Raw genomic sequence first — 15,713 nt, forward strand, 5'->3', positions numbered from 1 at the left:
GAAGAGACAAGCGAAAATATATATTTATGGGGCAAGGAAGACATATAGGATATATGAGCTGTGGGACAACTCGATGTTTGTAACATGTCTGAGGACGGGCCAGCAGGGTTTGCAGACAACTCCTAAAACAGAAACAACTGATGTCACCAGTCAAGCAGCCAAACAAAACCTATTGTTAAAGCAGAAACCGTTGCGTGTGTCTGTGCTCGTTCTATCCCAAGCATGCCATCATGTCCGTCCATAGAAATACAATACATAGTAAACACAGTGTACAACCAACATATCCTGTGTGGTTAGGGTAATGCATAGCTACACTGGCCTTAAGGCAAGGGGAAAAAGAGTAATGAAAGACTTCTGCAAGTGGAAATCACAGGAAGGACAATTTAAGATTTCGCTTCTGAACTGTAAGCAACATCCAGTGTCCAGTACAGTCAGTTCATGTTGGAAGGGTGACCTCGTCCTCTTTGATCCCCTCTGTAAGAACAACAAATAAGGGCACTATCCACAGGGCTTCAAAGTTTTCACTAAAGCACAGTACACTGGCACAGTGTAGCAGTCCTGCTGAGAGTTGGCTCAGAAGAAGCAGTCGGTTAGCCTGCGGGTGAACACGTTACCCCAGATTTGCCATTGTGACCGCTTGTTTTCAAGGTTCCTACTGTAGTTGTTGACTTTAAAAAGCAAAAGAAGAAAAACAGAAGACTATCAGGGCTCAAGCTGTTAGTACATCACAAGTTTTTTGCCTCTGCAGCAGTTAAAATGTTAATTGCTGTTAGTCTGGACGGCTTCTTGTATTTAAAATAGTAGCTGATGATGTCATGTGCTCTTGTTTGGTAACCATTTTTTTTATCTTCATCTTGCACTTGGATGTGTTTGACAGACATGCAGTAACTGGTGAGACATTTCACCATGGGATTTATTAGTCTGCAGTCACGGCGACTTTCAATTCCCAGCGCTATGATTCACTCTGCTGTTGTGTGGAAGTGAAGGCCAAGCAGAACTAATGTGAAACAGCTTTTTGGGCCCCAGCTCACCGGCCAGCTGCCTGTCACCCCTTTGAGCTCTTGACAATGACAATGACATCATACTACAATGACTTCCAAGACTAGCAGTCAGTAAGAAGCCAGTAGGGGTGCAAAGTTGTAAATGATGAAGTCAGAATGAGGATTCCCCAACAACGAGGTTAGAAAGCTTTTCTGGACTCTGCTTCCATCCAGGTTTTAGATCAATTTTCATTATACAACACTTAAAGCTGGTCAAATTAATGTTTTGTATGAAAGGAACAAATGAGAAAATTTCATTTGTGGCAATTATGGTTCATAGATGTGAAAACGGCATTAGTCAAAGAATTTCAAAGAGGCAATACAAAAACACTAAAAGAAACGCTACTCACAGCTACACCAAGCATCTGTTTTTCAGCAAATAAATGTTCTAAACACCAACTGGCAAGCAACCATTAAAAAAGGGGGAGAGAAAAGAGAGAGAAAAGTATTAGCAACTCCCTGCTAAAGACAGTAGCAAATATTCATCAACTTTGTAGGTGCACCTTGCTAGTATTGGGTTGGACCCGATTTTTGTGCTCAGAGCTGACTTAATTCTTTGTGCTGTAGATTCAACAAGGTGTTTGAAACATTCCTCAGAGATTTCTGTCGATGTCGATATGATAGCATCACTACTGCAAATTTATTGACTGCTGCAAATCTGCCATTGTCATGTTCAAGAAAGCAGTTTGAGATGATTTGAGCTTTTGATATGATGCATTATCCTGCTGAAGGCAGCCATGAGAAGATGAGCTGACTGGCATGGACATGATCAGGAACAACCCTCAGGTAGAGACTGTGGTGTTTAAGCAGTGCTTAGTTAAGAGAATACCTCCCACACCATTACACCACCAGCCTGAACCACTGATACAAGGCAAGATTCATGCTTTTATGTCAATTAGGTGCAATTCTGAGACTATTTAGACCATTTTCCAGTCTTTTCAATGTTTTATTGTGCAATTTTGTTGAGCCCATGAATTGTAGCCTCGGTTTTCTGTTCTTAAGTGACACCTGATGTGGTCTTCTGCTTCAAAGTTTGACATCCTGTGCATTCAGAGAGGCTCTTGAATTACTGATTTCTTTTCAGCTCAAAACAGTCTGGCCATTCTCCTGTTTTCTCTTTCCTGGATGATTTCACATAAACCCTAGTGGGAAAATCCCAGTATCAGAAATTTCTGAAATACTCCAGCCTACAACTATGTCATGTTCAGACTCACTTAAATCACTTTTTTCTCCCATTCTGATGTCCAGTTTAAAATTCATCAGGTCGTTTTGATCATGTCTATATGCTTGAACGCACCAATTAATGACCAGTTGAACAGGTGTACTTAACAAAGTGACCAGTGAGCTACCACAGGTGTAGATTTTTACTGCATGAACATGTAACATAGCATCTAAAACGCTGAGGCATCTTGGGTGCCTGTTTAGCTCAGTGAGTGAGTATATGACCATATACCAGCGGACCGGTATCGGTCTGTGAGTTGTTTGGTACCGGGCCACAAGAGTTGAGGCTCGGGTGTGAAATTTATGGTTTTCAGGGTTTTTATCGGTTTTTAGCATTATTTTTTATCGTTTTTATCGTTAACTCAGTTTCCCTGGGTCTTTTCCTGTGTGTTATGAATAAATCTTCTCCTTTTTTTTGGCACCGGTACTGGTGTTATTTTGTTGTATTTATCTGTGACACCTTAAAGGCCAGTCTGTGAAAATATTGTTGGACTAAACCGGTCCATGGTGCAAAAATGGGACTGCTGCCATATACCACATGACCAAAGTAACACCATGGATGGTTCCTTCGATTATAATATTACTGTACGGTACGTCTCGCAAGGCATTATGGGATATCAAGTCCACTAAACATTTGAACAGCACTAAAGAATGGCAAAATCATGTTGCTTTATTAACAAATCTAGCATTCATACCCCCACAGTACCCTAATATGTTACTTTCGGTTTAAAAATAAATAATTAAATAAATATGTCATTAAATATAATTGTAGTCCACAAACCAATCGGTGATGCCATGCATGTTACTTTGTCCATTTTTATTTACAGTCTATCTAATTACTTCTTGACAGACACTTATCTGAAAAACGGTGCATTCAGAGACAGATTATGTCTGTCTCTGAATTAGGAAATGAACCTGCCAGGTTATCATATTGTAGACACATAACTGTAGAAAACTACCTTTTTTTCAAGGAAACAAATCATTCTTCTATTTTGAATTAGAAATGATCATCTACTGTACACAAGCTGTAAAAATGTGTTTTCTATCAAGTCTTCATGGAGTTTAATAATGTGTTAGAAAAGATTCCGAGGCCTTAAATGTAAGGGCTAATTACTTTCTGTCCTTTTTTAAAATTTTGAACACATTCAAATACCAAACTAATCCAGATTCAGTCATTTTATCCATCATAACCAATTGATTTAACCACCAAAAGACACTGCCACAGTCCCAGTGAAAATTTGATGAGAGCCCTGAGGAGGTTTTTCTTTTAATATGATGCAGGCAAACATTTACCAATGGGTAAAGACTGCTTTGAACTCGCAGCCCTGAAGCAAAGTACCCTACAGTCGCAAAGTTTAGAGGAAAGCAAAGCCACGTCCACTCAGGGCTTAGATAAACACTTGAACGCCTCTGCCTCTGCGGTGCCAGCTTTCTTAAACAGGCAGCACAAAAAAAGCTTTACTCTTGTTTTGGATCAGAAGGCCTAAGGAACAGTTTGTAAAGAAGTATGCTGAGGCACGCAGGAAATAAAAAATCCCAGAAACAAATTCTGGAGCCTTCACCCAGCCCTGTGGCTCCTTCCACACGTCTGATCCTAAGCGGGAAGACCGCATCCTTCAGGCATCATTTAGGCATTTTAAAACGTTCTGTAGTCTACCAAAGCTCACTAAGCAGGAAACATAGGAGATTTTTTGGCATTTATGTAAGTCATACATTTGCTCAGTGTCTTTCAACAGAATTTTGTGAGGCTTCACGCAAGTGACTCTTCAGCCCTAGATTTATTTTCCTTTCCTTTGCAGTTCATGGAGTTATTTCCCTCTAATGGAAACTGTTCTACCTAAGCAGTTTTAAAGGGAAGTAAAATCATGACTACATGACGAAACTGCAAAGTGTGACGGTTTACCAACATGTGTCGCATGTGATGCTTTATTTTTGAAGTTTAGGTGGTAAAATCTTCTGTTAACTGCAAGTTGTGTAATTTCTGCTTCCCAGATTCGCTGCGTCAAATGTCTTGCACACAGACATTTAAGAAGTAGATTTTTTATAAACCTTAATTCATCATCTGTACAAGTTCCATAGCAGTAAGACACTTGGGCGATAATGGTGTGTGTAAAAGCTTTGTGGTTGTCGACAGGATAGCAGCTAAAAATGCTGTGAAAGAAGACAGGAAGGAAGGAAACGAGTGGATGAAACACGGGAAATCCTCACCATAAAATTAGCAAATGAAACAGCGATGACCTTTATGATGTCAGTGATAAATGCTGCTTTTGTTTAGATTTTGGTGTGATACCTTTGGTGTCACTGCCTTTAGCCTACCCTCATTAGGTTAATGACCCTATGCTAGGCTTAAACAGCCCATTCTTGACAGTGTGATAATGTGAATGGTATGTTTGTTCCTTAAAGGCACCTATTTAGCATTTATAAGCAGGGTACAAAAATTATTAACAATATTTGGTTTTGATTTAATAAATCAAACCTCTTCTTGAAGAAAAAGTAATTTTTCAGACGATTAGTTTAACTAGCTTCAAACATTGAACCTCTAGCTTACTTATAGCTAACTGTTAAGCTAACTGTTTATCTAGTGCTAAATAAGCTGTCCCAGTAAATATAAAGTAGTAAACAGACTGTTACTTGGCATCAGCGCTGCTAATACCACATGATTCAGGTTTTAGAGCATCATGGGCTTCCATTCAGACAACTTCTTCATGGAACTATTACCTTTTTCAGTAAAACAATGCCAACCACACTGAGCAAAACTGGCCTGGCTTCAGAACTTTGTTTTTACTTTATTTCTTTTTTAAAAAATAATGAGATCATATTTTTGCACAGTTTGGAATGAAATGATAAATATTAGAATGACATCATTTATTAAAGTTATTAATTTAAACTCTTCCATACTGCTATGCTACTGTCTGCAGGATATAGCTGTGGCCATTTTCGTTCATGCTCACAAATGGATACGAAAACCCACTAAAAGCTCAGAATCACTGACGTAATCAAATGCAAAGCTCAAGAGTGTTTGATCAAACTCCACAGGACATGGGCTCATTTACTACAGGTTTGCTCTTTCAGGAGAATAAAAAGAACTGACCAAATGCAAAGCTAAGATTTGATCAAACATGGAGGAGGTAAACAGGTTTTCTGTGTTTATCCGTAGTTTAACATAACAAAGTAAGTGGCTTTTTGTGGCTATGCGTTTTCTAAAGTCTACAATATAATGGCGCTAATTCGTTTTAACAAGATTTTCTTCTTTTTACTGGATCATTATATCTAAGAATGTCATTCAAGTGCATGTTTAAATACATATGCCAATGTGGCACAGTGTTGCTTTGACTCTATTTTAACTTTTCTTACACATTAGTCAGATAACAATATTATTACCTTAATAGACATAAAATTGCCTCTCATTTTCTTTCCTTTGTTTGGCCTTTCCTGATATTTTGCAGGCACAACATATTATAAACTTACCTCTGAACACGGTGGTTTCCCACAAAGACTTTATATGAAATATTATTCCTTTAAAATATTACAGTAATGAGATTTAGTTCACTGGATGCACCTGTTCACTTCCTCAGTAAGTCTAATCAGTCAATCCTATGGCAGCAACACAGGACATTTAAGCGTGTAGATATGATCAACATAATCTGCTGAAGATTAAACAGAGCATCAGAATGGGAGAGAAAGGTGATTAAAATGAGTTTGACAATTACATTTCAGAAACTGCTGATACTGGGATTTTCCCACATAACCATCACTAGTTTACAGAGACTAGAAAAAGGGACAATATCCAGTGGCAGTTTTCTGTGTAAAATAAGAATGATTTGATTGCTTCAAACTGATGGGAAGAAAACATAGCTTGTTACAATCAAGGTATGCAGAAGAGCATCTCAGAATGCATAACACGTCAAGCTTTGAAGCAGATCGGCTACAGCTGCAGAAGACCACACCGGACGCCACTTCTGTCATCAAAGAAGAGGAAGATTCTGCAGGTTTACCAATATTAGATAATAGAAGATTGAAAAACTGTTATCAAGTGTGATTAGTCTCAATTTTAGCTCTGATATTAGATTGATGGGGTCAGAATTTGACATAAAAAACATGAAAGCATGGATCCATCCTGTCTTCTTGGCACATCTGAGTATTGTTTAAATGTTACAGCCCTCCTATTGTTGCTGAACATGTCCGGTCCTTCATGACCACAGGTTAACCATCTTCTGATGGCTGCTTCCATCAGGTCAAAATCAATATGGAACAATATGGGACAAATAATTAAGTCGACCCACTATTTTAAATGTAAAAGTAATAAAGTAATCTTGAACTTATATGTATGAATACAGCCCCACCTGCTGGTAAGATTGTGTGGTATTCATATCGAAAAAGTACATCATCAGCAATGCATGACGCAGAGTAATGATTCTTAACTGCAATATGTGACACTTTAAACTCATTGTTAACAGAAGTCTCTGTGTTTGTGGGAAATAGATCAGTGTGTGGCTGCAGAATCACATCAAAACTTGAGAAAGACTGGAAATGATTAGAGTTCGAGTTAAAGGTCAAAGTTCAAATTTTTATTCCACGTCACTAGTGCATGGAATCACATTTCTTGACTTATGCACTATTTGTTGATCTTTTTCAACATCCATTTCATTGTTTTTCAGAGCAAAGTTTGGGATATTTTGTTTCCCATCATTAATGAAGCTTTTTTAATAAACATAAACAAAACCAATGATGAAAAGATTGAGCACAAGACTGAGAGACTTTTGAGATCTGGTGGAGCAGTGGGAGGAAAAAAGATCTAGTTTTAGTGTATTTTCAGATATAAAGCAAGAATGGCCTCATTAGCTGCCGGCATTTGCTATGTAAGCAGTATGTGTATAGATGGTTTACTTAGGCTGTGGGACTCACATTCATGTATAAATTTATACATTCGCTGTTATGTAGGCAGCAGTACTTGTTCTTTATTTCAAACGAAGTGGCAAATACAAAGTACTGGGCAGAGCTGCATTTCAGTGAGATAATTAACAAGAATATGGACAAATCAGCTACAGGTGTTACAGGGTCTGTTTTTATACAGAAAAGTAGAGACAGGAGACATGAGTTGCATTTGGTCTGCAGGCCCTTCCTCGTCTGAGGTACAGAAGCGTTGCAACGGCCTATCGCACTCACAACTACTTCCCCCTTGTGGCTTTGCCACGCAACTACATCTTCATTACTTAACTGAAAAGTGCAATACCACCATGAAAAAATGCTTTTTACATTAATAAATGTTTTACAAAAAAAATTACAATTGACCATACACTTGTAGGTGTCACACAGGCATCAACAGCTCATTCTTATCAGTAATTTGGACCTGAAATCCTCCATAGCTTCATTTGAAAGAGGATAATCCCTGGAAACTGAAGCTGTTGTTTTTTAAAATGTCTTCACACAGATTTTTAAAAGAACAAACTGCCCTGCTGTGACTGGTGGCTGCTCATAGCTATAAAGCTATAGCTATAACCAAAGCTACCAGACCAAACAGCAGTTGCCTGGGAACAAATTACAACAAATGCCTCATTCACCCAAGTGAGTCCCGGCTGACAGACAGCCATGATGCAGCATGGTGATTTTTTGCCTGTCAAACAGCAGCAGTCTGACCGCTTATCTATTTACAGCTCTTTGCAGTGACATTTGGATGTGTGGCAACGTTCTTAGGCTGAGGAAAGAGAGAGAGAGAGAGTCAAGTATCTTCTGTTTTTCTCTTCCCTGCTGTTTTGAACTGGGTGTGAGGAGGCATTAATGCTGGTTCATAAGTTTAAACTCACTGCAAGTCTTATTCTGATTTCTGTTGTCATGTTAGCAGTGTTGTCATGGAACAAAGCAAATGATACTGTTACTCATATTTTATCTAACAGGAAGCTTGACTTTGTCTACAGTTACTGCTGCCTGGGTAACATTATCGCACAGACTGGCTCCACGGTCAACTCTGTCGTCACAGCGCATTAGTGGAAAAGGTTAACTACAGACTCCATCACTGTGTGTCCCGGCAGCAGCATGGCCAAGGGAACAAAAGCCAAAAGAAAGACTAAAAGTAAGAAGATCACCTTGAAAATGGCCCAGAGCTGCATGGAGCTGACATTGGATGGTAAACGCCGACTAGATCTCAGTTTCAAGGGGATTACAGCTGTTCCAAAGTGCGTCCAGAAGCTCTTTCACATGGATGAAGTGGACCTGAGCAGGAACACGATCAGAAAAATTCCAGATTTTATTGCTCAGTTCATCAAAATGACTGTTTTGGATTTGCACAGCAATTATGTGAGTATATCAGATAATGCCTAATGTTTACAACAACTCTTTAAAAGTAGGTAAATAAATGGTAGCTACTGTATAGCAGCAATACTATGGGGCTGCTACACAGTTGTTGTGTCACACTATTTTAAATAATTTTAAATAATTAAATATTCCAAATATTTAAAATTAAGCCCATTTTTTATAAAAAAAAAACACGACCTCTAGATTAAAGTACTAATCATCAAAAGCCAATCATTAAATAATCACAAACATACGGGGACACCTTAGAGACGCGCTAACTGTCACTAACCTTTTGGCAGCTGTAGTTTGACCATTTCAAAATTGTACCATGGTTCACAACTATGTCCATGTTTAATGCACCAAAATCACCATCTGTTAAAAAATGTGTTATTGTTTCTAGCTGGAGGAGCTCCCCGTGGCTATCGGCTACCTGCAGAACCTTAAGGTTTTAAACCTGTGCAACAACCGTCTCACAAGCCTCCCAAGCGAGCTCGGCCTCCTGAATAAACTCCAAACACTGAACCTGGGTCTCAACCAGCTGGAAGCTCTTCCTGCCTCCATTGGTGCACTGGAGGAGCTCCGCCACATTGGCCTTTCTGATAACAGATTCACCCGCCTCCCCGGCTGCCTCTTGAAGCTGAAAAAACTGGAGAGTATCAAGATGGACAGGAATCCAATTATTGCTGAGAAGATACCCACTGAGAAACCAGTCAGTATTTCAGAGAGCTTTTACCTAGTCAAAGAAAGCTTCCTGTGCAAAGAGTGTCTGAATAGGTGCCAAGCTGAGAGGAAGGAGCTGAGGGAGGAATAAATACCATACTGTGTTCTTAACTCAAGAGTGCCTTTCACTTACAGTACTGCATGTTACTCTGATCTGTACTCTGCATTGTACATAGATTCAATTAATATCAGACAGTAACAGAAAACATTGCAATTTCCCTTGTAAGTGTATTTAAAGAGTTATATTTTTACACACATTTTATACAATTACCATGCTTATAACTGCATGATAATTAGATACAAATAAAGTGTTTTGACAGTCTGTTGGGCCTAGAGGGAAGCAGAGAGCACCCTTATCTCTGAGTACTGACTTTAAACACTTATACAAGTAAGAAGTTGTGTGAAATAATATTTCATGTTAAAAACGGTATCTTTTGCATGTGATCATAATTCATTCATCATCATCATCATATATGGAAAAAATTAAGTTCCTGAAGTCTCTAAACAAGAAAAGAAAGACACAAATTCTGAGTTTGTCTCATTCAGAAAAGGCCTTCCTTTCTATGATGAACCATCACTTTAGTGTGATCTTTATTAGTTTCAGACCAAAATACATTTCAAAAGATATTTTAGGGTGAAGAAAATACATTTACAACCTTACAGTGGAATGTATATCAAAGTATCCTTTATTTAAATATATTTAGTGAAATTATAATAATAATAATAATGATGATGATGATGATGATGATGATAACAATGATAATAATAATAATAATAATAATAATAATAATAAAAGTAACAACATGTTTAATGTACATCTGCCAAACACTGTTGAATTCAAACAAAACAGAGTCAAAGGTCTAGCAAGAATGAGGTTGTTTATTCATTTGCTTACAATATTTCACATTACGCAATATCTCACTATAATGTAGCATTAACTTGACTTTGAAATTATCTGTCAGTGATACAGTAAACAAGATACAACAACTGTTTATGTACACTTGAGGTTTTTCATGTCTCTTTAACAAAAAAATAAAAATTCCCATTCAGAAATCTCTTCTATATGATGGTGTGTATGTGTGTATGTGTGTGTGTGTGTGTGCGTGTGTGTGTGTGTGTGTGTGTGTGTGTGTGTCGGGGGGGGGGGGCCTAGATGGGTGTACACTTTAGTTTTTAACAATATATACTATATACTATTTAAAGGAACACACTCCACTTTTTTTGGAAATAGGCTCATTCTCCATCTCCCTCACAGTTAAAAATGCAGCGTCTTCTTTCTAGATCCGTAGGTTAATAGGACTTTGAAGCGGGATCTTAAGGGATGGGGCGTGGCCAGGATTTTTGCTCGAGGTGCCATATTAGCAGGCCAAACAAATGCTTGCTGTGTGGTCCGTTGTACACACACAGACACGCATACACATTTACACACACATACCATCGTTTAGAAGAGAGATTTCTGAATAGGGATTTTGTTTTTTGTTAAAGAGACATGAAAGACCTCAACTTAAGGTTAAGTGTATAAACTTGAACTTGAAACATCTTTATGATGCAACCAAAAGAATCATGAATCTAAAAAGCGACATTTCTGGACTTTATTTTTGTCGACTTATGAAGTTATATATATTGTTTTGTATATTTTTGAAATTTCTTAAGGAGAAGATTGGTGTTTGGCTGATTGGTCCTAACCAATTACTGTATAAAACAGGGGTCCCCAATCCCAGTCCACGAGGGCCGGTGTCCCAGGTTTCAGATGTGTCCTTGATCCATCACAGCTGATTTAAATGGATAAATTAGCTTCTCAACATGTCTTGAGGTTCTCCGGAGGCCTGGTGATGAACTAATCATGTGATTCAGGTGTGTTGACCCAGGGTGAGATCTAAAACCTGCAGGGACACCGGCCCTCGTGGACTGAGATTGGGGACCCCTGGTATAAAAGATGAACGACGCGACAGCACTTCCTCCCATTGTGCAAAAATGAAGCCAAAATATTCCGCTTGCGGGAGCTGCCATGTTCCACTTTTTGAGCCAGAGTCTGCTCAGTAGTAACTCGTGGTGGAGCGTCTCTGCCCACACACCCACTGGACGTGACCGCGAACACGCCCCTTTACACTTTTTACATAGCCCGGCTGCTCTGTCTCTAATTCTGCAGGGTATGATGACTGCTATTTAAAGCTACTAATTAAATGTTTATTTAGATTAAAATCTATCATACAAAACATGCACTCAAAAAAGTTGCATCTAAACAAACCAGTTTGAACCAACAGGCCTCTGTACCCTGTGTATGCAAACAGTTACAACTTATGTTGCTGGAGAGCACATAGTATACATGACAGATTACACATCCAAGATTTAATCATCATGTCATGCCTGTGGGAGTTACCTGGAATAGATGCAAAGACTGACTTAACATTAGAGGAAAGCATGTTGTCCAACATCGGTCTAAGGTGTGAGCGAACCAGGTTTTTTGGTTGTCACTATGCAGTTTAATAATTTTTACACAAACTAATAATGTCATGAATCGCTGTGTGCGGCCAGGCGGTGAGGACTCAAAATGCAGGACTCGCAACACGGGAATGAACTCAAAAGGGTAGTTTATTGTAGACACAGGAAAATGATACAACTGATGATGAACTAAACTAGACTGGAAAAATATAACCTAACGTTCCACAGAGAGGCACACAAAGGATCACACAGCATGAGGGACGACGCGACACGGAACAGAGGGAGACTGTGGTTGTATCCCAATTCAGGGCATGCAGCCTTAAAGTATGCAGCCTTAACGGTCCACAAGGGCCGCGTACTGAAAGACGGCTAAGGCCGGAAGTGAGAGGCTTGTGAAATGGGACGGTCTGGCCTCCGTCGCGCTGCCCAGATTGCCTAGCAACCATGACACCAACCGCTGGAAACGTTTCATACAGCATTATTTGACAGAAATGAAGGAGAAAATCTTTTGTTAATTTGTTTGTTTTCACATGAGCTTTGTGTGATTTGATAAGTATCTGAGGCTGAGACCACGGGACTGTAAAAACATGATTGTTGGGCTTCATTTCCTTACTGAACAGTCATTTTAAGATTAGTTAGTAAATAAAAATTAACTAATGTTGTTCATGAGACTAAAGTCATGGTAAAATGGTAAATGGCCTGTATTTGTATAGCGCTTGACTTAGTCCCTAAGGACCCCAAAGCGCTTTACACCACATTCAGTGATCCACCCGCTCACACACACATTCACACTGGTGATGGCAAGCTACATTGTAATGTAAATATAGTATGGCCAATATTAAAGTTAGTATCATATTAATCATGATTTATTATTACATCAGTAAACTTGAACTCTGTGTCAAATACTGAGCTTCAGTAAAGATTCAAGTTGCAGTTATTTATATTTCCTATCACTTTATATCTTCACTCAAAGGCAAGTATCTTTGGCAGTGTACAAATAGATATATTCAAGAGACAAATATTGTTCTTTTAATATGTTGACATTACTAAAATTTTGCTCAGTGCTTTTGTAAAAACAAAATGTACGAGCTGTGATAACTGTTTCTGATAGAATGAAGATCAGACTGATATATGAAATATTCCTTTATTGGGTGAGAAAATCAGACCATGTCATAACTGCTTTAAGTCATACAGAATAGATATCAGAGCCTTAAACAGGCTGACTTCTGCTAAATGGATCAAACTGGGCAGAAAGTATACAAACACATAACATCCTTATAGAATATGATGTAACACTATAGATCAACTTACCTCAGAATATATAAAGCATATAAACAATTACAGCAATATGATGCAACAAACACAGCAGTACTACTAATCCAAAATACTCAAAGCTTCATAGAACTGAAACAAACATTTCTTTTTAGCTCCATTCTGCTGCTGATACATACTTTAGGTTTCTGAATATTAAACTTGTTGCTGCCTTTCATAGTGTGTAACTTGAAGGCCCTGAGTACTTTCTCCCACACTGAAAACACTGGGATGATAACATTATTTGAACATTATCTAATAAGACTGATTCAGGACAGACAATTAGTTATTCTAAACTTTCCTAGCAGTCCTTCACAAACAGGGAACAGTCTGTCTATTCTCTCCATCTGTCAGCTGCTGCTGGCTCTTCCTCCTCCTCTTCCTCACACACTGCTGAGTTTGTCCTGGTGGCTCATCAGGGGTGCAAAGCCTCACAGATGATGTGCAGCAGTGGGTCCAAATGTTTTCAAATTCAGGGAAATGAAGGACGCATTTGAAGGCCGCATTTCGAGCAGCCTTTGAATTGGGACAGCCTTCGGCGCGTCGCTTTGACGTAATCGGCCTTAAATGCGGCCTTTGAGGCTGCAGACCCTTAATTGGGATACAGCCATAGTACCTACGGTTGCAGCCACTTGGCCCCGCCCCATTGTTGTGACGTTGTTTTAAAAAAAATTACAAAAATAAAATATAATAATAACAACACAATAACATAAAAAAAATGTAAATAGGTATTGTGTTTTTCAGCACAATATCTTACTTTTCAGAGGAAAATAGGGAAAAATTTGTAGATGGAAAAATCTCCATAAAAGTTCTTTGTGCATTTTGTTTTCTGTTTGTTAGAAAATTTACTATTTACTATTTATTCAAGTTTTTAAGGTATCTAATATTTTGACACCTAATTTCCATGATCTAAATATTTTAAGAATTAGATGTTGGTTTGTCAATTGAACATGTGTAGATCTTGCATTATTATGGTGTTATTAGACTTGTAGTCAAGACCGCCTAATCCGAGACCAAGACAAGACCAAGACCAGAGGGTATCGAGACCAAGACAAGACCAAGACCGAGACCGAGTCGAGACGAGACCAAGACCAAAACCAAGACCGAGACAAAAAAAGTCTTTAAACTGCAGCCAGATGCTGCTTCGTTTACGGGTGTCAGGCATATTTATGTGTTTTTGCTTTCGCACAGCCCTCCTCACCGCTGTCTACTGTCTCACTCACTTACTGAGAGGACAGACGCACGCTCCACTTGACTGTCGCGTCTCTCACCCTCTCTGTTTTTCACATAATGATATTATCCTATATCCTCGCATGTGATTGGCAACAACATGGAGGGATTGGAGCATAACTGAGCCACTATGTGAGAGCTGAGCAGCGAAAGGAAATTAAGTGAGGGTAGAAATGACTGAAAGATTATTAGGCTCTGTTTTGAGTTTTGTTCAAAAAAGAATGACTTCATATAGGAAAAAAATAAATATCACATATGCAGGACACCTTAAACTAGTTTTTAATTAAGCAGCAAGGCAGAACAAAGTCGGGCTGTATCAAGACACAGGACTAAACCCCAATTCAACCAGACCCAGAACTGATCCGAATTAAAACAGGACTACAACAGTTCAAAATCAGGACTACTTAGGACTTAACCAAGACGGAACCAGAATCAGAACTAGATGATAGTAGCACTGAAAATCATCATAGACCTGCACTACACTTATTTTTTAATTCTACCAAAGTACGCTATTTAGATTCTGAAAAGTTTATATAATTATTTAGCCTTGTTGTGCAAACAAGCCTGCATAACTTAATAAATATAGAATTTGAAAAGTAACAAATGGTATCTAAAAGAAACAGGTACTAGATACATGTTCTGATGAGTTTTGGCAAACAACCATTTGACTAACATGTGTGTCTCACCTGCTCTTGTTCGATCTCTGTTCTGTCCTCATTCTCCATCTCCCTCTGCTCCTCTCTCTCCCTCTCTGTTCCTCTCTCTCCCTCTTTGTGCTGACAATCAAGCCAAACACCAACATCATCAAATATACAGTTGTTGAAACCAGATATTTACATACTCTTCAGATAAAAACACAAACACTTTTTAATTGTAACATCAAATCAGACTAAATGTTTATTTTTTAGATTGATAAATATAAAAACATATTTTTGTTAACTTTAAGAGTAAAGAGAAAACTGTATGTATTTCTTAATTGCAAATGGCACCAAATTGTATTCAAAATTGAGCCACACTTATGGAGCTCCACAATTCTGTTCCTGGTGTTTTGGTTGACATCTCTTGATTTTCACATGTCACAGAAACAGGCTCTGTGTTTTGCCTTATATGCTTCCACAGCTGTGCCACCAATTTACTCACATGGACTCTACTAACCTATCAGAAGCTTCTTAAGCTCAGAATGGAATCGTCTGGAGTTTTTCTTATTAATTAACAATAAACTTAGTGTATATGTTCTCCTAAATTTGATGAAAGGGATAAAAATAGACAGCTCTGTCTCTCTTTATTCTGTCATTAAACTAATTCAAAGATATTTCAACATTTATTTATCTAAAACAAAAGTTTACTCTAAATTAATGTTTAACAGTAAAAATAGTTTTTATGTTTTCTACCTAAAGTGTATGTAAATATCTGGTTTCATCTGTGAATATACTGCTGTGTATTGACATTTCTCTTGTT

At 38.3% G+C, this 15,713-nt stretch overlaps 1 protein-coding gene and 1 long non-coding RNA gene across 10 annotated transcripts; one reads left to right on the forward strand and one right to left on the reverse strand.

The window, feature by feature from the left end:
• Nucleotides 1–7,169: 7,169 nt before the first annotated feature.
• Nucleotides 7,170–9,383, forward strand: lrrc18b (leucine rich repeat containing 18b). Of its 9 annotated transcripts, XM_039616653.1 has the most exons (4): nt 7,170–7,826; nt 7,916–8,023; nt 8,156–8,555; nt 8,953–9,383. In XM_039616653.1, exons 3-4 carry the CDS (start codon nt 8,295–8,297, stop codon nt 9,361–9,363), a joined length of 672 nt encoding a protein of 223 aa, XP_039472587.1. In that variant the 5' UTR covers nt 7,170–7,826; nt 7,916–8,023; nt 8,156–8,294; the 3' UTR covers nt 9,364–9,383. The 9 variants fall into 9 exon arrangements, with proteins under 9 accessions (XP_039472587.1, XP_031607561.2, XP_039472591.1 ...); XM_031751701.2 differs by lacking the exon at nt 7,916–8,023; XM_039616657.1 differs by lacking the exon at nt 7,916–8,023 and having other exon boundaries at nt 8,177–8,555.
• Nucleotides 7,833–14,997, reverse strand: LOC120441462. The gene is made up of 3 exons (XR_005614124.1): nt 14,942–14,997; nt 8,345–8,471; nt 7,833–7,956 (listed from the first exon to the last, which is right to left on the reverse strand). It is a non-coding gene; the product is annotated as an uncharacterized LOC120441462 (long non-coding RNA).
• Between the last annotated feature and the right edge of the window lie 716 nt (nt 14,998–15,713).

This window comes from Oreochromis aureus, linkage group 8, assembly GCF_013358895.1.
Source record: "Oreochromis aureus strain Israel breed Guangdong linkage group 8, ZZ_aureus, whole genome shotgun sequence".
Classification (NCBI taxonomy): domain Eukaryota; kingdom Metazoa; phylum Chordata; class Actinopteri; order Cichliformes; family Cichlidae; genus Oreochromis; species Oreochromis aureus.

What these genes read in the sequence shown, in the direction of transcription:
- lrrc18b (XM_039616653.1), top strand. Translation starts at nt 8,295, where the DNA reads ATGGCCAAGGGAACAAAAGCCAAAAGAAAGACTAAAAGTAAGAAGATC. An exon ending in TGGATTTGCACAGCAATTAT is followed by an intron (nt 8,556 to 8,952) that starts GTGAGTATATCA and finishes TATTGTTTCTAG; the next exon opens with CTGGAGGAGCTCCCCGTGGC.